Source organism: Tauraco erythrolophus, chromosome 6, assembly GCF_009769465.1.
Source record: "Tauraco erythrolophus isolate bTauEry1 chromosome 6, bTauEry1.pri, whole genome shotgun sequence".
Lineage (NCBI taxonomy): Eukaryota > Metazoa > Chordata > Aves > Musophagiformes > Musophagidae > Tauraco > Tauraco erythrolophus.
The window spans coordinates 3,879,069-3,901,121 of NC_141470.1; the positions used below are offsets into that span (position 1 = coordinate 3,879,069).

Consider the following 22,053-nt stretch of genomic DNA (forward strand, 5'->3'; position numbering starts at 1 on the left):
CTTCTGAGCAACAAACCTGAACCTTGGGATAATAAATTGAGGAAACACTGCTATTTCCTTGTTCTTTATACCTTTTTCCTCTTTATCTGCTACAGAATAGCAAATACTTGTGTAGATGGACCTCTGGACAGGCCTGGAATGACTGCTTAAATGTCTTTATGCTTATTTTGAACAGTGGCTTCTTAATCAAGTTTGAGACACTATTTGGAGTCCTCTTCTGAGGATACCAAAGGTAGTGTTTCTTCAAGGGGTTATCCGTAAAAGTGCTTGTATTTCTGATGAAGAACATGGCCTATTTGTTTCCAGACTGTTTCATCCTGTATTGCGCAGGAATGCATAGAATGGGAACGTGCCTCAGGAGGTCAGTTCTTTTTTACCACCTATGCAAAAAGCAGCACTTTTTTCTATTATATTACGTTCCCCTTCTAATGTGTGGTGTTTTTATACTACCTTTGTTGGCACGACAGCTGTTTTTTCTATAGGTGTTGGTCTGGGACATGCCTATGCCTCTGCAGTCTGACTTTGTTCTTGGGTTGCTATCTAGATCTTTGAGAGATTCCATCTCAGTATCTTCTACAGAAGGTCAGTTTGCCTTTTTGTCTTATGCAACATTTGTACCATCCTGCTCTATCACCATTGCGACCATTGGTTTGTTCAGCCTTCCCACAGCTGTGAAGATGTTGTGTCGAGGCTTTGTTTGTGGTCAACAAGTTATTTTTCAAATGATGGTGTGGTTACAGAAGATCATGTCTGATTTTATTAGATCACCAGGATACTGTTGTGTATAGTTGGTCTCTTGCTAAATTACCAGAATTCTTGGCTAAGGTCATACAGGCCTTGTAAAATAACTGGACATGTGCAAGTTTGGGTTAAAACTTATTTGTAGGGTCAATACAGATCTCACCTGTGCTTTTCAGTAAATGAGATGATTAAAACACTGGTGTGTCAATGTTGAACTTCTCTGATCCTTTAGACCTTTTGGGTGGGTGATGGCTGACTGTTGCACAACTATTGATAATGTCGTGGTGTGATATTTGGTCCCCACAACTATTGATAACGTGGTGGGGTAATATTCAGTCCCCTGCTAAGAAGCATTTGAAGTACCAGCTCCGAAGATGAAACATCAGAGTCGCTTGTCGATATATCATCAGGAATGCTGGACGCGCTGGCAGATAAAATCAACTCTTTCATATCCTCTAGCTGCTGACTGCAAAAACTGGTTTGATACCCTTCTTCTGCTCCCTGTGGCTCCTGAGCACCTCTTGGTCTTCACGCTGAAAGCTCCATTAAGGAGTTTCAGATTGTCTCTTCTTGGACAAGAATCCGGTCACTGCTAGATATCCTGGATTAGGACATGGGCTGCTTGTTACTTTCTCTGTTACACTACATCTCGGCAGATAAAACAAGGATGTACACTACTCTCTCTTCTAGCCCATCTGTTTGAGAACGTCTTAATCCTTAAGATCAAGGAAATTGGCTTTTCCATTGCTCATACAGAGCAGAACACACCTGTTCTCCTCTGCACCGTGTGCTCTGACTACCAGGACAAGCTCACGCAGAAGCGACTTCATGCCGTTTGCATCTTCCTTTGACGTGGAACCATTTTATCAGGTGTATCTATTAGTCTTATCTCTGATGTAGTGGGTCATCCCACCTGTCACAGGTTCTGGGATGGAGCGTGGGGTCCACAGAAGTTATGAGATACCGGAATGCTGGAGTGGAACGAGGAGGGAGGGTTTGGTCAGCGGGTGGCATCTGTGGGGGCACGGTGGTCTCGTGTGTTTGCAGCGAGCGGCCACACAAAGGCTGTGTCCTCTGGCCATGCTGGTGGGCAATCTTCTACTTTGGATATGTTTTTATTCACTGTACTACCCCCCCTCTGTCCACAAAGCACTGTGTGTTTTCGTGGGCATATTGTGTAACTACCTTAAATACTGGCTCATTGCTAATTTTCTGAAGGCTCAAAGAAAGGTTTTCTCTGAACAGTGATGTGAGGACATTTTTCTTTTCTATTTATAGCATTAGATCTTCAGATTGCGTGGTTTTTTTTTTTTTCCCTTACCTCATCCTTTCAGTATCCGTGTAGTGATTTCCAAAGGCTTCAAATACGGGTTGGTAGCAATCCTAATGGAGAGGAAAAGGGCTGGTACCAACTGAGCAAATTTGTGAGGATGGTGTTTGGGTCTTGTTTAAACTTGTTTTTCTTCTCTGAAAGGGTTGTCAGCCACTGGAATAGGCTGCCCAGGGAGGTGGTTGAGTCCCCATCCCTGGATGTGTTTAAGAATAGGGTGGATGAACTACTTAGGGATATGGTAGCACATATGGCAATGTGCTCTTGCGGCCCAGAAGGCCAACCGCATCCTGGGCTGCATCAAGAGGAGCGTGGCCAGCAGGTCGAGAGAGGTGATTCTCCCCCTCTACTCTGCCCTCGTGAGACCTCACCTGGAGTACTGCGTGCAGTTCTGGAGCCCCCAACGTAAGAAAGACATGGACCAGTTGGAGAGGGTCCAGAGGAGGGCCACGAAGGTGATAAGAGGGCTGGAGCACCTTTCCTGTAAGGACAGGCTGAAAGAGTTGGGGCTGTTCAGCCTGGAGAAGAGGAGGCTCTGGGGTGACCTTATAGCGGTCTTCCAGTACCTCAAGGGGGCCTACAAGAAAGATGGGGAGAGGCTGTTCAGGAGGGCCTGTTGTGATAGGACAAGGGGTAATGGTTTTAAAATAGAGGGAGGTAGATTCAGATTGGATATTAGGAAAAAATTTTTTACCATGAGAGTTGTAGAACACTGGAACAGGTTGCCCAGAGAGGTGGTGGATGCTCCATCCCTGGAGACGTTCAAGGCCAGGTTGGACGAGGCCCTGAGCAACCTGATCTAGTTGGAGATACCCCTGTTTCTTGCAGGGGGGTTGGACTAGATGACCTTTGAAGGTCCCTTCCAGCCCTAACCATTCTATGATTCTATGGTTTAATGGGAATTAGGGACGGTTGGACTCGATGATCTCTAAGGTCTTTTCCAACCTAGAAATCTATGAAACAACTCACGTTTCGTGAAGGCATCCGAGTGGCAGCGAAGGCCGCCGCAGAACCCATAAACCAGTTAAAAATGGCATTTGTGCAGAAGCGGGCGACTTGGGCTTTGCCCGCCCAGCCCAACTTGCACGCATCAGTTGTGCCTCTAACGCCGCCTTTGAATTCAGCGTCCTGTAAGAACTCGAGCGTGTACGCTAAATATTGGAACAGCTGTGGTCAAAAATAGACTGTTTCTGTCCCCCGTCCTCCCCCCCTTCCTCCTCAACGTTGAACTTGATTTTCTTCTGACGCGATCACAAGACCGCTGCTGCAGTAGGGGCTTAATGCTATTTACGTCGTCGTTCGACATGGCAACATCTCTCGGGGGATTTTTAAACAATGCAGCTGTTGAGGAGAGATGAAGAGGTTGAGGGTGGGGAGAAGGGGGGGGGGAAAGGAGGGGAAATAATTTCATCTGCCTTTAGGGATGTTGCAGGGGGGAGGAGGAGGCAGCCAGCAAAGCGGCGAGTTCAGTGGATTCATGATTCTGCATGAATGGACGGCAGGATCATGGGAGTCGCGGCTTTCCCTTGAATGGGAAGGAGCATCATGGGAATCCGGCTGCTTCTAATCTTTTTTTTTTTTGTGAATGATTCTTTTTCTTTTAACGTGGCACCGCTTTTATGAATGGCTCTGGGGGCAAAGTGCTGCAAAATCCTTCTCGAGCTGCGTGCAGGTGCCTTAAGGAGCGCTGGAGTGGGGGTCAGGTGCAGCAAAACGCAGGGATGCTGCGATGTTAAGCTGCTGTTCACTTTTAAAGTCCAAGAGGACAATGCACTGATTTTAATTCAGTGTAATTAATTTAGCTTAATGGAAGCAGAAGTGCTTTTTATACGAAGTATTTTTAATACTTGCTTTCTCTCCTGTTTCAAAACGTAGTGTATGCTACGTGTATTTTTCCTGTTCTGCTAAGGATGGAGATGACAGCTTATCAGAACAGTTTTGGAATCATTAAACTTGAAGTTCTGCTGCTCTTGTTCGCCCACATGTTCCCTTTTTGATTTATGTTCAAAATACTAAATATTCAAAAAAGTTTTGTGGCACCAGAAGTGAGAATGGAAACAGAGGGCAATAAAGAATTGTTTTGCTTGGTCTGAAGCAACTCATTTACGGTTTGGCCTAAGATGGGAAAAAGTGTTGTTCTCAAGTTGTACTTGAACACTGTTGCGTGGCGTGTACGTTTTCAGATTTTTGTGGGGTTTTTTTGTTTCTGTGCAAACCTATATAATTTGTTTTCTTGCCCCCTTCGTCGTCCCTTACAATTAAAATGTGCCGAATGACTTGAGAATTCATGTTCTCACCAGAAGTAGCTCGATGTCACAAACTTCTTGTGCAGGTGATGTTAAAATTCCAGGATTCCTGTTGCAGAGGTGAAAATGCTAATGTGTCATGTTAGCTATTTAAAATAATGTTTTGTAAAACCATAGTAACTCATACATTCTTAATATCTGAATGATAATTCAACTATTTAAAACTTAAACCTCTAAAAACTTTTTTTTTTCTAGAGGAGAAGTACAAAGTGGAAACAAAAGTCATTGTGGCAGACTTTGGCGAGAGAGAAGATATTTACAGTAGGATCAAAGCGGGATTGGAAGGCTTGGAGATCGGTGTTTTAGGTTTGTATCTGATCTTTCTAAATCTTTCATAGTGATATTCCATCTTGATGTGCCAACTAACTTTTTCCCATATTGAAGTTCTCGAAACCAATTCACAAAAGCTGATGTTTGCCTGACTCAAACTGTATTGCCGCATGCTCGATGTGTGTTTTAGCATCCTGTTGGTACACTGTGTGAGATGGTGCTTGCATGTGTGCTTGGAATTCCAGGAATTGTGATGCTTACTGAATGTTTTTGAGGTGTTCCTCTATGATTGCTAAAGGCTCTTTAGCTAATGACCGCGTGCGCTGTGACTTGACCGAACGCCGTCTTAGAACCTAAGCGAGCTCCAGATTCAGCTTAGCAGTAGAGCCCCGTGGGAGAACCGTTAACTTTTAATTATAGAGCTGTTGAAATTTAATCATTACAATGCAGCAGCAAGTACCTGGCTCCTGCTTCAGAAGTTTTAAGCGTTGTTCTGGTTATGCTGGTAAGCTGCTGTTCTGGTAGCAACGCAAAATGCTGGAGTTTGTGATACTGCAGGAGTGCAGGTGGTGTGGTGGTCCTTGAAAAGACAAGGTGATCCATCTAGTTGCTTTGTCCAATGTAGAACTGAGGTGATTTCAAGAAGCTGTTTATCACAAGTGAAGAGGAGTTGAAACGTAACAGCAGTTTACCTGAATCTGAACAGTGGGGTGAAGGCAGTTGCTTATCAGTTTTCTGATTCTTTCCTTAAAAGCATGGATACCTGTGCGTATCCTGTATTTCTACGTTGCTCAATATGGGGCTGAGAACCTGTGATGCTTAAACATAAGGCATGAAATTTTAGAGAGTAGCATGGCTCAGACTTCTACTGATATATATCATATGATAAAGTACTTCTCACTCCAAAATTCATTTTACCAATCTGAAGTGCAGTAATTGGAGCTAGAACTGTGTTTTTTTAAAAGAGCATATTTCAGAATAAATTCCTTCTACACAGGATGATATACTATATGAACTTTACTAATACATGAATCTTGTTGTACAATGTCTGCAGAAAATAGTGTATACAAAAATTCAATTTAAAAAAAACATGAAAGGATAAAGCCCAGAATGTTCCCTAATACTTCTAACAGATATAAATACATGCAACTCATGAATGACATCCAGTATTTAATTGCTATAAAAATCCAAATTCCTTGGAGTAACTGCAACTGCCAACAATGTGTTTTGTGTAAAGAGGAGTGTGACAAAGCTGTGGGTGCCTTGTTTCTTCTTTCCGAAGGAAAGAAGTTCCAAAGAAACTTTGAAGATTAAAATTAATGTCTGTTCTAATATGTCCTGTCAAAATCAACTCAGGGAACTAAGGCTTGCATGTCACGTAGCAATTGCTGCAGGATCATGTATCACTTAAATGTCTCAAAACAACAAACCTCTTATCCACACTGGAAGGTGGTTTTTTTTTTTCTTAGGCTGTGATAAGGTTATGGTGATGCACAAAATCATGAAAATCTGACTCTAATTTAGAGTCTTGCTCCAAGTGGGCACAAAAGCAGTGAACGTGTCTCAAATTTTGTGTGAGCTTATTCCAAGAAAACAAGCACGTTCCTCACACAGAGCCTGGTTCTCGCCTTTATTTGCGTGAGCACCTTGACTAAAAACATGGTAAAAATAGCAACTAAATGCTCTAGAGTTGTGTATTCTCTAGCTGAGTTCCTCTGCTTTTTTTTTTTCTTGCAGCCATTGCCAGTGCAGGTTTACAGAGATCTCTCTTCTAACTAATCACTAGCAGTTTTAGTAGATCTCATGCTTGGGCTCATCAGATTCTGTGATACGTAGGTTTTTTCTTTTCCCCAGATATAGCTGTATTAATAGAAACCACTTGCCAATGTAATTTTTCAACACAGATGATGGCTACTCAAGAAAGACCGTATCTTATTTTTTTTTATGGCAATTAATTTCATGCTTTAGTGCTTTATATTCTAAATTCTGGAGCATTTGTTGCAATCTGGAGTATAGCTTTTGCTGATCTGTGTTTTTCATGTTTGTGTGAGGGAAAACATGGGTTTAAATGAGAACAGCCATAAGAGATGAGTCCTCAGGCTCCAGTATATTTTCTTCTTTCACGTCTCATCTGGAACAGGAGGTATGAGAAACGTTGGTAGCACAGCATAGTTGCCAGTGATGGATGCTGATTATTTTTTTTAATCTTGTACTTAGAGACACAGGAGTCTCCACATATACTGCTCAAGATCGAGCTTCTGATTATATAGTTGGAGTCTAAAGTACTCCCGGATTGAAATCCTTGTAAACTTCTTATTTGGAAGCTTCTTCTCACCCACGTACGAAGGCTAAAAGAGTTTGCATAATGTTTTGCTGTGTGTTCAAAACAGCGTCTGTCAGTGACTTCGAACATGTGCTAGCTACAGCAATATGTTAAACAAGCAGAGGTGGGAAATCTTTCTTTTGCTGTTCTTAAATCACTGTGATTCTCAAAAGGAGTTTGAGCTGGACACTATCTTACTCCGTCGTTATCCAGATTTCTCGAAGTAAAAGATGCCTGAACAAACTGAAAAGTTAACTTTTTTAATCTTCTATTCCAAACTGCAGCAAAGTATGATCTGGTAGAAAATGATTGCTGAAAGTGGAAGGGCACTGTCTCGGTAGTGTGAATCATATAAATATGCTAAATTTGGATAGAATAACTAAGGTTAGTCCCAAAACCCTGCCACAGTTCGTAGCTAAAGTCCTTTCCAGAGAGATGAACTGAAAATTAGTTTATTTTAGGATGAAAAGCAGGAAAAAATCTGGCTTACCTCTGGCACAATAGCAGGATTGGACCTTCTTCCTTTTTAAAACTTTTTTCTCTTTCTAAATATAGCAAACGTCTTCTGGGAATTTGCCAACTCCTTGTTCTCCTAAATTCCTGTATTTTTGAAAGGTTATCTAAAAGTTAAAAACTTGAAACAAACAACATGACTAATGAACTAAGACTTGCCATAAATACACAAAAATCAGGACTGCAAGAGCTGTTATTCAAGGGAATCTCTGAATGAAGTTTGTGTCCTTTGCCAGAATCTCTCCCGTGTGTTTCCTGCATCCCTAATAATACTTAAATATCTTTTAGGTTGGGTGTTAAAATGATAGCCCCTACAGCTGCACCCAAATGCTATTTTTATTTTTATTTTTATATTTTTTTAAAAGCATCAGTGCCTTTTGACAATGTTTCTTAACCCCCAGTGTAGACTCCTGCCCTGGAGGTGCACAGTGCTGCTGAGCACACATCGCGCTTTGGGATTCTCTGGGGTGTAAGACACTAAATAAATGTAAAACGTTGCCACAGCAACCAAATGTCACACGATTCACTTGCGTAAGATGAACAACAGCTACTTCGGGAGCGGGGATCCCATTTGCTCCCTTTTTTTTTCGTCTCCGTATCCGGATGTTTTATCAAGTTTGAGACAACCCAGGCTGCGCAGCAGCGTTGTTTCCTAACGGTGTTAGAAGTTTTCCCTTCCTTGTGTTTGGGATTCGCGCAGCTCGGTGCGGGCAGCCCGCGGAGCCTCCGCGCCCGCGGAGCCGGCGGCCGCCGCCTGAGCTCCTGCTGCCACCTGCCGGCCCCGGCGCTGCCCTCGCCCGCCCGCCCGCTGCTTTCCGCGGCTGCGGAGGGGCGCGGTGCGTGTCCCGAAGCCAGCGCTGACCTGCGCTCCTCCAGGCAGGCAGGGGAGGCAGCGGCTGCCCCGAGAAGTACTGGGGAGACATGCCAGAATAATTTTTTTTTTTTTTGCCAATTACTTCACTTTATTTATCAAAAAAAAGGACGTTTAACAATTTCGCTTAATGTCTTAGAATCATGGAATGGTTTGGGTTGGAAGAGACCTCAAAGATCATCTAGTTCCAACCCCTCTGCCATGGGCAGGGACACCCTCCACTACACCAGGTTGCTCAAAGCCTCATCCAACCTGGCCTTGAACACTTCCAGGGATGGGGCAGCCACAGCTTGTCTGGGCAACCTGTGCCAGTGCCTCACCACCCTCAGAGGGAAGAATTTCTTCCTTAGATCTCATTAAGATCTCCGCTCTTTCAGTTTAAAGCCATTGCCCCTTGTCCTATCACTACACGCCCTTGTCAAAAGTCCCTCTCCAGCTTTCTCGTAGCCCCTTTAGGTACTGAAAAGCTGCTCTGAGATCACTCCAGAGCCTTCTCTTCTCCAGGCTGAACAGCCCCAACTCTCTCAGCCTGTCTCCATAGCAGAGGTGCTCCAGCCCTCGGATCATCTTCATGGCCTCCTCTGGACCCGCTCCAGCAGCTCCATGTCCTTCTGGTGTTGGGGACCCCAGAGCTGAACACAGTCTTCCAGGTGGGGTCTCAGGAGAGCAGAGCAGAGGGGCAGAATCCCCTCCCTCGCCCTGCTGCCCACGCTGCTCTGGGTGCAGCCCAGGACACGGTTGGCTTTCTGGGCTGCCAGCGCACGGTGCCGGCTCATGTTGAGCTTCTCATCCACCAGCACTCCCAAGTCCTTTTCCTCAGGGCTGCTCTCAATCCATTCTCCACCCAGCCTGTACTTGTGCTTGGGATTGTCCCGACCCACGTGCAGGACCTTGCCAGGCACTGAGAGCTTTTCTTTGACCTGAAGCTCCGTTTCGGCAGCGCTGCAGAAGTCCATGTTGCAGCGATGCTGCCCGTGCGCTTGCACGGCGTGCGCTGACATTTCCGAAAAAGGGGAAACGTTCTTCCCCGGCGCTGGGAAAAGCAGTGGGAGACGGGGGCAATGTGCTAAACGTGCCAGCTTTTAAACAACTGGAGAATTAACATTTCCACGTTGAAAATGGTTTGTGTGTTCACTCTCATGTTCCACGTATACGTGCGGTTTAAGAGTATTGCTTGAAAATTGTCATTAATCAGAGCGTGAGAAACCAGGTGTCATCCAAACAATCTAATTGAAGATTCACGCTTTCGTTTCAGTCAACAATGTGGGAATGTCGTATTCTTATCCTGAATATTTTCTTGATGTTCCAGACCTGGATGAAGTAAGTGCTTTTATCGTACCTTGTAGTGTGCTCATCTTTAGTACTGAATGCTTAGTGGATATGGTGAAAGTGTTTAGGTTTGCTTACGTCACTCACATAATGAGGCTTTTTGATCAGAACTAAGGGTTCAGAAAGCGGAGAGGTTTACATAACACAGTTCAGATGATGGCAGCCTCACCTTTTTGTGGTGTGTTTTTTTTTTATTTTTTTTTTTTTTTTAACTTACACTATTCCTTGCTTCTTCATTTTTTATTTCCATTTCAGACAGATGCTCTCGGGTCAGTATCTGAATTCCACTCATGTCCACGGTCTCATCTGACTGTTGCTCATGAGCGGCTTTAGCTCGTGGGGCAGGTTTAAGTGGCTGAAGGGAAGCAAGCAAGTTCATGAATGGAAGCTGCATATTCCATAACACTGTTAGGAAACTTAAATATGACAGTTCGTAACGTAGGGACGATCTTGGTTGCGTTGAAAACTCTGATTCTGGACAATTTCAGTGGTGCGTTTTGTTCCCACAGCCCCTTTAGCTCACTGTGTCAACTGTGGTTTTGTGCTTTCTGCCTGAGTATTGAGGAATGTATCTGGGTTTTGGGTCACCTTCAAATAAGCATCATAATGTTAGGCAAAAAAAATCCTATTTTTTTTAACTGATGAATAAACTTTTAAGTCACTAAAACAGTTACGAGATGGTGAAAAGCAAATTATGGACGTTAATTTATGAACATGTCTAAAATATCAGAATTTATTAAAGTTCATAAATATTGCAAACAGGTTTAGGAAATACAGTGTCAGTGTGACACCTATATGTCCCTCATCAGAGACAAAACTTGACCAAGAGCCATTCACAGACTTTGCTTTGCAAGTCTGTCCTTGTTCCTGATGCTTGAGCAGGAAGGGAAGGAGTAAAGGTGGATGTATAAGTGTAAGGTTTAAATTATCCTGGCACTTAAACCCAGAGGGTGTGTAAAATGTTGATCAAATAACTTAGAACAAAACCCAAGACTTTGTTTTCTTGTAGGCAATTGACAAACTGATCAACATCAACATCATGTCTGTTTGTAAGGTAAGTGCCCTGTTACCAACACTTGTTCTTGATGTCTTCTATTCAAAACCAGTAAACAGTGGTCTGAAGCAATCACCTTTACCTGTTGGGCCACAGGTTCATTTTTCATCTTAGAGTAACCCAGAGGTTTTGATTGTTGTATCAGCCTGTTCTGATTGTTGTGTGACATATAATTTGTTGGAAAGAGACTTCTTGGCTATTTAGAAGAGCAAGGTATGTCCACAAAACAACAGTTAGTGCTTCTTCCTGCTGGTTGATCTAGTCCTTTTTGTAAATTGTTCCTTCTTCTCCTGCTACATCTGTGTTTCTTGGGGCGGGCAACCTTTATCTCTGCACACCTCAGGTTTTTCTGTGCTGTTGTGAGAAGGCACTTAAATATTTTCTGTGAAATACATGAGCAGGAGGGAAAACCAAGTTCACAGAAGTGTGTGTGAACTTTTGAAGTAGTTACTGTCCCTTTTAAAGCTTTTCTTGGGAAGAAATCAACCTGACTTCAGGCTAAAACGTATGGCTGTTTCCTTATTTGTTACCATGAGGCCCATTCAAAAATCAGATTTTCATCCTGGTATTTCAAAGCTTAAAAGGGGCAGGGGGAGTAGCAGCTGCTCACATGACACAGTGAGTCAGTTTGTGTAGTACCAGTGGGTGCTGAAGAAACTCCTTGTGATTATTAACTGCTAAACCTTAGCTTTTTCTTGGGCAGAGCAAAACTTGCATCTCCATTAGCTGAGGGTTAATGGCAAAGCCAAAATGTTGGGTGTTTCAAAGCCAGCTTGAAAGATGTGACTTTCTTCCAGCTCTTCCGATGAGATGAAGTACTAAATTCATCTGGTATGGTGTTTGCATGTGAGGGGACACAGGACCTCTTGAAACAATGCTGCTGTAAGACTTCCATGCCTTATTAAAACGTGGGCAATCAGTCAAAACGCAACCCTTGCACGACTGAACGGGATTGTTAGTGTCAGCTTGCTGCTGCAAACTCACTCCTGTGTGATTTATTTGACATCTTACAACTACTTGTTGCAAAGTTAGAAATGCTGCAACAGTGAGTCTTCAGAAACTTTTCTTCTTGAAAATGACTGCTAGCCTGACGAGTACAGATTTTGAGTCGACTGAGAAGGATGGTGGTGTCTTGTTGCACTCCTGCAAGAGTTTCATCGGAGAAGTCAGTTTTTAATGGGCACCTTTGAAAGCATCTCTTGTGGAAGTTGTTTAGCGGACTCTCCAGTGTTAACACAGCTACAGCAGGTGTAAATGTGAAGAAATATTGTCATGCATGGACTTCCTAGCTAGAAATTAGTGTAATCAGAATGGCTCTGCTGAGGTGTGCCATCAGTGCTGTGCCAGCAGAGGGAGTGCACTATTCAGGGATTAAAGAATTTGGGGTGTCAGGCTTCCTGGGAACATTTTGTTAGCATACAAAAGTTACAGATGAATGACTTTAATACTTATTTCTGAAGGTGGTAGGCTAGAATAATAGTTGAGGTCTACTTTAACTCGGTCTGCACTTAAAATTCCAGAGATACAGCCAGATTATAGTCGTTTCCAGAAAAAAGTAGCACTGTTTTGTGGCTTGAATCTTTGAGTTTATCATCGGTGGTGGTCAACAATTTAACAAAATTGTCCTACGGTCTCTTATAAAATTTATATCGCGTCAGCCTCTTTGCATTTTCGTGTGGTTGTCTTCACACGTATAAAAACTTCCTGAATATTCACTTGCTGTGTGTTAATAGTGTTTTTCCTTCTGTTTGAAAACTTTTTTCTTGACCGTGAACAGCTCCTGCTACTGGGTGTAATCAGAATTTAAGCATAAGCTTCCAGTCTTGAAAATGTTTCCTCCTGCACGAGCCTGTTGTGTAATTAAACAGTAGGCATGCCAGATGCTTACTGTTTTGGGGAGAGAAGCACATCAGAGATATGTACCATCTGTAAGTCATTTCAGGAGAACCCATAGAACTAGAGAAGCATGGTAGGAAAAAATAATTTTAGAAAAAGTCCGTATATCCTTTCACTTAGATTTTGGGATGTGAACCTTGTGAATATTCAGTTCAGTGTTTTAGGTTGATACCTCTCTTATCCAGGGGTACAAGTGTGTTTAAAAAAAAATTAAATTCTCCCTTCCTGCCTGATTAAAACCATGACGTTTGGGATGAAGAGAGCACTGAGTCCTTGAGCAAGGAGACGAAGGTCTGCTGAAAAGGTGAAGGTACAGGGGAGACAAAGCAGGTTTTGCTGGTACCCGTTCAGGCTCTGCTCACAGGATCTCCAGATCCTTCTCAGAGGTGTCACATAACCTGTCTGCTGTTATATTCTGGAGTGTTGCCTCTGGGACAAAACTTCCTCAGTGCTTAAAAGGTAATTCTATCTCCTGTCTTCTCAGTTATCTGTACCATGTGCCATCAGCAACACCTCTGTTGGACACCGTAACTTTGCTGGCACGCATGCCGGATAACTCCACTCCAGTTCTGGCTGAAACACTCCTCAGGCTTCAAGTGGGAAAATCAAAATACTCAGCACGGTTTGGTTCTGCAGAAATGCTAAGGTCTGTTTTGTTGCTGCAGGTGTAGGTGTTTTTGAAGGGTAACACTCATCCCTTACCTTTTGACTCATCTTTTTCTTTGTTGGGCAGCACATTGGATTTCCTAGGGAATATGTAGCATGTAGGAAGGAGTATGCTGAGAGAGAAGACCCCATCTTCACCTCACAGGATAAATTATCAGCCTAGTTGGTCTTGCTTTTTTGATGCTTTTCCCAACTGTAAGGGATCTAACACTGAAATTTTCCCTAATGTTTGAGAACTTGTTTCCTGTCAGAGCTTTTAAACATGTTTCTTTCCAAAATCCTATTCCATGCTGTCTATCCCCATCATATCCTTAGAACATTTTTGAGTTGAGTCACCCATGAACCCCACAATGGTGCAATTTTGGGGGTCAGTCATTTTTGACACGAAGTGGTGTGATTACTGTGATCTGCCTTCAAAGCACCCTGTAAACCACTGGAGACAAGTTATGAAACTGGGTAAAACATGTTGGAAATCTCACATCTTGTAAAATACTGGTTGAAAAACCTGACCAAACACCACTCTGACCCCCTCAAACACAGTGAGTTCCTTTTAAGCTCCGCAGAAAATGTCACGTTTTTATGGTGATGTGCACTGCAGGAGTTACTCCGTTCTTCATATAACATACAAAACCAAAAAGTGCCTTGGGTCTTGGTGATGCCAGAAATAGAATGAAGAATTTTTGTTTGTGGTATTTTCTCAGGAAAGTTTGAGATTTAATGCAGCTTGATACAAGGATCGAGCTGACAGATACATGAGGAAGAAGATGGGGTAGTATGCAAAGTTTCATGGTTCCTGTCATAATCTCATCTCAAGCTTCTAGGGGGATTTAAAAACCAGAACTTTTTTAATGATTGTTGGTGGCAGTTCAGGTAACATGGGTTTGTATTCTATTTTTGGCTTTTTTGATGCCTTGTCGTATTTTGAAACAGAAACTAGACATATTTCTGACATTGAATAAAATACCACGTCAAAAGTCCTGGGATTTTTCACTAACCAGCAAGTGCTGAAGAGCCCAAATTATAGTTGCTCTGTGTAGTTTTCATCTACAGTTCCTTTGTATCAACTACATCTTCTTGTGTCAACTCACCTTTGTATGCTACAGCCTTTGATTTCACCTGGAAAAACAAATTAAACTTGATTTAGCTGTTGGATTACTGTACTGAAAGCCAAGGATGCCAGATGTTGTCCAGTGGAAAAAGTGGGTAGATAATGAGCATAGAGGATAGTTTCCCATACTTCAGGGAGCCCTTTCTTCTCCTTTGGAAGCTGCAAGAGATACTTAGTATGTGAGGAAAAGCAAGCATGTTATTTCTGTTTGCAGCATCGCAATATGCTAATGGCATTGGGAGCAAGGCAGAAACTTGTGTTCTCTTGAAAAATGAGCAGGACTAAATAGTTGAGGGAGTGCTGGCTTAGTGGTTGATTGACCATGGAGCTGAATTGGTTTGCAAGCTATTATGTATTGGGGGAATGTAAATTTTAAGCTTGCAGGCCAGGCTTCGGTTGGAAGTTGGCGTTAAGAGAGGAAGGAGGAGAATAAATTGCATCTATGTACAAGCCTTGGTGTCTGTGGTCATCTGTGCCTTGCTCACCTTATGTTTTATACTGTGTGTCAAATACAAAGAGATAATAGGCCTACAAGATGGTGGATTTTTATCATCACTTTATTTGAGGAGCTTATAACTTGCTTAAGACTCCAAAATAAATAAATACATTCTGCTGAACTGAGAGATCTAGTGTCAGCTGCCCACTTAACGATAGAAGAGCGAGAGATGGATTACACCAGGTTGTAAATCCCAGGCAGGACAAGGGAGCAACTCTACCTACAAAGTCTGAAACTGAGAGATTGGGAGAAAAAGCCCTAACAACAAACCCCAGGACTGATATAAAATTGAAAGGGGGAGAAGCAGCTAGTGTATTTGAGAAAGAGGAGAAATATTCCTTTGCAGACCCGTGCGTGGAAAGAAGAAAAGCCTGGGGAACAGTAATCCTGAAAGACAGTAGGAAATGACATCTCTCCCTCCCGTGAGTTCAGTGCAGCCTAATACCACGTCTGTAAAGAAATCAGATGATAGTTGCTTGTGCCCTACTAGAACCCTACGTGATTTTTTTTGTTTGCATGATACGTGGGAAGCTGGGACAAGGCAAACGTAGCTGTGATAAATACTTTTCAGCAACAGGCAGGGAAGCACTGGGGATTTTTTTGTCAACGTACAAGTAACTTGGGGAAATTTAGTGGAAATCCTGGAGTACTGTGGCTTTTTGTAGATTTGGAGTTGGGACAAAGATGTATTCTGCATCTTGAACAGAAAAAGTTCAGCCTTATTATTTGGTAGTGTTTTTCCTATGTAAAGGGCGGGGGTGTGGGTGGATGAGATGCTGATTTTGAGCGCTTTCCCTTGTAAACTGGACTCCAAAAGTTTGTGGCTCTAAATAGAGGAGAACTCTCTCCTGAAATTATTTCTCAAAAGAAAGTCACTGACAACGAACAGGACCTGCAGCATGTTATGTTCGTAGTTCCCTTTGTATGTCCTGTACTCCTTTCTGACCTTGCTACCTGGGTTGCTGTGCAACTTTTAAAATTTTATTATTTTTTTTTTTTAATTCCTCCCCCCCGCATTGAATTGACAGCAGGTTTACTTGCCAGTTTTTACAAACATGAATCATCCTTGTTCAGTTAAGGGTATGAACTGCATTAAGAAGCTATTGTTTCAAAAGAGACACGTTAAAAAAAAACCCAAAAACTTAATAGTAGATGCTGAGAATAGGTTTCACGATCAATTTAACTACCAGTGCATGAGCACAGCTCTTTAGTTCTTTCAGTGTAAGGTCTGCAGGTGAGTGTTGCATAGGCACGGGGTCAGTTAACTATTTGTGAAACAGTGTGTTTTTGAACTGGTGTGAATCCTCTGCCCAGGCACTATGAATTATCTTACGGTAGCAATGATGGTTTTTGGACGCGAGCGGGCGCGCCGCAGGGAATTGCTCATCTTTAAAAAGTTCAGATGCTTTGAGTCGTCGTAGTTTCACCTCAGATTCGTGAATGAGATCTGAAGGAAGCTTCTTAGCCACATAACATAGTAGAAAACTGGTCCAAGTTCTCTAGTTTCATCCTTTGTACTTGCACAGGCTTAATTACGGATCATTATACCTTTGGGAAGTGGAAAGAGTGGCTTGCGGTCATAACATCGTACCGCAGAATAATTTGTCTCTAAATATACAACTGTGGTTTTAGATTTCTGGTTTTGTATAACAATTGTGTGGCCCGTAAGATGGGAAGGATGACTTTGAATATTTCCCTCAACTTCTCCTACTGTGTTTTAGCAGTCTGAGTGAGTATCACTTGAAAGATATTCAAAACTTTGCAAATCATTATTTTTTTCTCTGAGCTCTGCTCCTGAGCTATTGCTTGGATCAAAATGAGAAAACAGTGGTCACTAAGAATGAGAGATTTTTTTCCTGAAGGAAAAAAATCTGGAAATACATGGTTATAACTTCTAACTAGTTGTTAGTCCTCTAATAGGAGCTTTTAAGTGTAGCACCTGTTTTAGAACATAAATCTAGCCATATGGTTGTGCATTTTTGTATCTGCAAGTAGGAATCTCTACTGCTTTAGTCTAAAAGCGGTGTTCCTTTTCCCAAAATTAGAAGGCAGAAAGATCTGGTGAGGAAGAGTGGGCAATACAACCAGTGCTTGCCAGACATGTAATAAATGCAGCTGCAGTTAAATAGACATCAAGAAATAACAGCTGCCCTATAAAAGATTAATGAAAGGATCCGTAATGAATCTCTACCTTGAGTTAGCCATTTGCTGTGAGCATCCTGGAGCTTAGGAGATGGAGGGTTAGTGGGAAAGAAGTTGACTTAAAACTAATTCAGTCCCCCAAACCGAAGGAACCATGCCCCAGACTCTATGGTAGCATTATGTGTGTATGTGAAATAACTGAAAAACCAACAAGCAAAGACCCCTCAACAACTACTGCTTCATAGAATCATAGACTGGTTTGGGTTGGAAGGGACCTCAAAGATCATCCAGTCCCAACCCCCCTGCCATGGGCAGGGACACCCTCCACTACGCCAGGTTGCCCAAAGCCTCGTCCAGCCTGGCCCTAAACACTTCCAGGGATGGGGCAGCCACAGCTTCTCTGGGCAACCTGTGCCACTGCCTCATCACCTTCAGAGTGAAAAATTTCTTCCTTATATCTAATGGAAATCTCCCCTCTTTCAGTTTAAATCCATTGCCCCTTGTCCTGTCACTACATGCCCTTGGAAAAAGTCCCTCTCCAAAGGGAGCTTGTTTAGCTTCATGGTTGTGTGCTGAACATCACTACGTAAAATATAAAAGATTAACAGCTTCTGATGTCGAGGAGACTGTCCTGAGCAAATTTCTCAGATGGTGCACGCACACACACGTTCTCACTGTGTTCTACTGCAAACTTTCAGAAAGAAAAACCAGTTTGCTTTGGGCGAGGTGGCAGTTTTCCCATAGCTTAGTGTCCAGCTACTGGTCTGAAATGACCAAAGCCTTCAGAGTGTTGGGAACATCTACGTTTCCCAGTGCAGCACTGGTATTTCTGTGGATAGTGGTATTCGTTCAGAAAAATGGTTGTGTGAAGGAAGCCTAAATGAGTTCAATAACCACCAACCGAAGACACTCTTAGGATAGTTCCCAACCTCTCCTGTAGGTTTCCTGCCACTTTCTTCTTCTTTTATTATTACCTTCGGAGAAACAAACACTGCCACAGAGTTCTCCAGCATCCTACGTGCTGATTCCTATAGACTCAGCCTTGCAATGCTTTGGCATTTATGAAATACACCCTATTACAGAGCTGGCTATCTCTGAACAAGACCTAGCTAAAATTTGGATTCTTTGCAAGATATTTATTCAATTCTGGATGTTTGTTGTTGAACTGCATGTTTGAGATGATAGCTATTGAAGATGAGCATTAACCGTTTGGCTGTTTTGGGTAAAAATTGTGCAAGCAGGTATGGATGCTGTTATTAGTGGCAGAACTACATTTCTGCTAATAGATTGGTTTATTTGGATTAATGCTGGGAATATTTTACATGTGTGTACGATGCATGAGTTTGCCAGACCTGATTACAGCTGCAGAATTCCCTGCTGCCAGAGTTTTTCCAATAGTGCTCTTGCACTGCTCAAACAGTCTGAGTGTGGACTTGGCTGGGCGAGGTGAGGCTGACTCAGAGAGCTGCCTTCTGTTATTTTATTCTGTAAAAAAACAGTCTTTTTTTCTGTACATAAAGATGCTGAAGATTCCTGTATCTCTTTTCAGATATCGCAAAATGTAAAAATACAGACAGGGAAAAGTCTTGACCTATTTCACAGATTTTTGGAATTCTCTCAAAATATTAATTTTAATGGGAACAAATGGAAGTGATGTTGAGTACGAAATCCAGTTTTGCCATCAGTGTTTTTTCTGTGGAGAGGAAAAAAAAAAATGGATTGCCTGTCCAGCTGAACTTTAGAAACAGACTGTTTAGCACAGCTGGTGGTGACAGACTTCTTGATTCCTACCTGAATTGTGTACCTAGTGTTATGTCTCGGCTGATGACTTCATATTTTTTTTAATTTATGTAAGTCAAACAATTATTGTAGCACGTTTTTCTCTGCTCCCCTTTGGATGTCAACAGTAACCAGCAAGTTCACGATCCACTGTTAAGAGCTGCTTGGTGGGTTGCAATTTGCATTTAGACCATGAATGCATTTTTGTGGATTCATGACCAAAGTTTCAAACACGGGGTCCCCTCTGCATTACAACAGGAGATCCCATACTGGTTTTTTAGACCACTTCTGGGTTGCCTAAGGGAAGGCAATTTTGGTCCATGGAGATGACACGGAGCATTACACTGCCCTGAGAGGCAAGAAACAATATTCCTCTTTTTGCCAAGGGATCTGTGGGAGAGATCCAGAGAAAAGATCTTCCAGTCTTAAAATCAGCCCAAATCATTCTTTATCCTTTAACTTAAAAATAAATAACTGTTTCTGCATCTCTTGAAGTGTTAGTGTATGAAAAAGCTCACGCATACTTAATGTTAGAGGTTTGGGATTGGGGTTTTTTTGAAGTTACATCAGATCTGTTTAGCTTGGTGATGTTTACCAACTCTGAATACTTAGTTTGACTTTTAGGGCAGTGCTGAGAGTCAAATATGTCAACAGCTGACTTGATGAAAGTAAGGTCTGTTTTCTCCTGCTTGCCCAGTCCCTTATTGAAGCTGTCATGCAGTTTGGCTGATGGCAGAATCTACCCTACGTGAGAAATGCCAATAAAATGCAAAATACAGCCCTTCTCTACCATTTTCATTTGTGTGTCCACTGCAATTAACTGAAATTTTGTTTTCTTTTGTGATTTTTCTCCTTTATTACTGAGAGGGTACGTTTTATAATTTAAAAATAAAACCAAACAAAAAAACCCAAACCCAGATTCAGTCGTACGTAAGGGCTAATGCAGTGGTGATAGTAACTGGAATAACTTGCTACAATAAGATTTGTAATAAAAGTGCTTACGGGTGTTTTGTGTTCCTGTTCCTGATTTCTTTGGGGTTTTTTTCCTCCCTTTCTTCTCAAATGTTTCGTGTTTTAAGCTATCAAGGTAATTGGGTATCAGTGGGAGTACTGTTACATTTTGGTGCCATTAGTATTTTATTACCCCCCTCCTCACTGTGTTTTCGAGAACTTTGTGGGAACACCTTTTAAAGATATGGAAAGTGGTAACAATTTGTATTTCTTGTCTGATCTGTCTTTGGTGTTGGTGACGTGACATTTATTAACAGGGTTGGGGCAGGGTAGTATTTGGCACAAGCTGAACTTTAACATCATTTCTCAAGGGCAGAAATTTGGGATTTAAGTCATATTTTAAGATGGTAGTAATTAGTAGTAGGAAAATTAACTATTTCACACTAATTAAAATTCATCAAAGTTTGGATCAATGCTTGACTTGTTTCCTTTGTCAGAGCTGCTCTGTCTGCAAGTGGGAAGCTTTTTTTAGGATTCCTGCTCTGGAGAATCCTTCACCCAGGTCGTAAATAGATTGCTGAGAATCACAACGAAGGCAGGAGCTTCCAGAGCAGTGAGGAAGTTTACCAGGCTACTTTCCTCATGGGTTATGTAGGTTCTTTAGTGTGAAAACCATCTGTGTAATCAGCAAAAAAAAAAAAGTTTTGGAGTCTTACATGTTTTCTGTAGGTAACGTCATGTAGGAAACTTCACTAGTTCTCTCCAGTGCTCTTGCTGCTCCACAATTTAATTTTAACTTAAAATCAGCAGTTCAGTAAGCCTAGCTAAAATTCCTACTATCCTTCTATCCTTCCTTCAAGGATTTTCTCTTGCATCTTGGCATAGGTGATAAATTTAGTTAGTCTTGAGGAATACAGATGCTTTTTGTGAGGAAAGATTGTGGAGGTACCACAGTACTCGGTGTTTTAATGTTCTTTAGAGGCCACGGATGCTGCAGAGTGCTGAAGACTTTTTTTTTTTTTCATTTATTTACTCTTATTGTACTTCTGCTAGTAGCTGGATGGGTTCACCAGATCCAGTGCACACACTACTTGACAGAGCCAAGTTATCCAGGTAGAATAAAAATAAACTGCCCACGCAAAGTATGGTCTCTGCTTCCCCGAGCCTTGGTTGGGGTGGAGGGGGTGGCAGCTGCTTTTGGGAGGAAGGGAGGCTTCCCTCCGTCCCTGGCTGCCTGGTGTCTGCATTCTCAGCCATCACAAATGTTTTCTTTTTGCAGATGACACGATTGGTGCTGCCCGGCATGCTGGAAAGGTGAGTCACACTAACACTATCCAGACAAAGTCATCATTATTTATAGGGGAGAATCCTTTCTTGAAAAATTCATTACTGTGACTAATCAGCCTGGTCTCCATGTTTTAATGGCAGAGTAATGCTGGGTGAGTCACGCTGATGGGGCATGAATCATCAGACGGTGGAAGCCTTTTCCACTCGATTCCCTTTTTATTTTTCCTCTCCCTTCTCCACTGTTGTGGTGATTCCTTTTAGAACAGAATTAAAAAGCCCGTCTGACTCATCAGCACTAACTCAACAACCTGCTATTCTGAGGGGGTGGTTACAGTTCCTGGGAATAACCTTCTTAAGGCTATTTCTCTAAGTCATTGTAAGTAAAATGGATGCAAAGAATATGTTCTCATTATACAGTAGGAGGTATAGTGAGGAAAGTCTGTGATCATTTGGGAAAAGTAGAATTGGACACCAGCTCTTTAAAATAAGAGTTAATGCACACCACAGTCGCCGCGGAAGATGCGTACTGACTCCCTAGCTAGCTCCTGGGTGAAACTAAGGTGCAGGATTTCCACGTAGCCTCTCCAGGCTGCTTTCTAGCTGATGTTGACTGTCCCAGGCTGTTGGTGCTAACCTCGGCTTGCTGGGGATTGCCCGAGGTCAGGTCTGAGCTACGCTGGCCATGCCGAGGAAAGCCGTGTAGAACCATACATGGTAGTCACCATGGTATTGCCTCCAAATGAATACCGTAGGAGGAGCGTATCTATGGGGCAATCCTCCAAATCAGACAAAAACTAAGGAAAAAAAAATTTGATATTTCTGTATCATCCCCACTATCTGGGAGTCTTGCAGATCAGGATTCAATTATTCAAGCGTTGCACAGATGCAGAGGAAACGTTTCACATCTGAACCAAAGTTTCTTCATGGGTACAAATCGTCGGAGCTAGTGGCCGGTATGGGGGTGTCTAGCACATCAGGGTGATGACAAGCT

General features: G+C 42.4%; 1 protein-coding gene across 1 annotated transcript in view; it reads left to right on the plus strand.

Annotated features, from left to right (window-relative positions):
• HSD17B12 (hydroxysteroid 17-beta dehydrogenase 12) overlaps positions 1-22,053 on the plus strand; it is a 94,445-nt gene that overhangs the window by 50,754 nt on the left and 21,638 nt on the right. The window contains exons 4-7 of the mRNA XM_086612823.1: positions 4,573-4,683; positions 9,610-9,674; positions 10,693-10,737; positions 21,055-21,089. Of these exons, the coding sequence (XP_086468949.1) occupies positions 4,573-4,683; positions 9,610-9,674; positions 10,693-10,737; positions 21,055-21,089 (256 nt within the window). The remainder of the gene's footprint in view (positions 1-4,572; positions 4,684-9,609; positions 9,675-10,692; positions 10,738-21,054; positions 21,090-22,053) is intronic.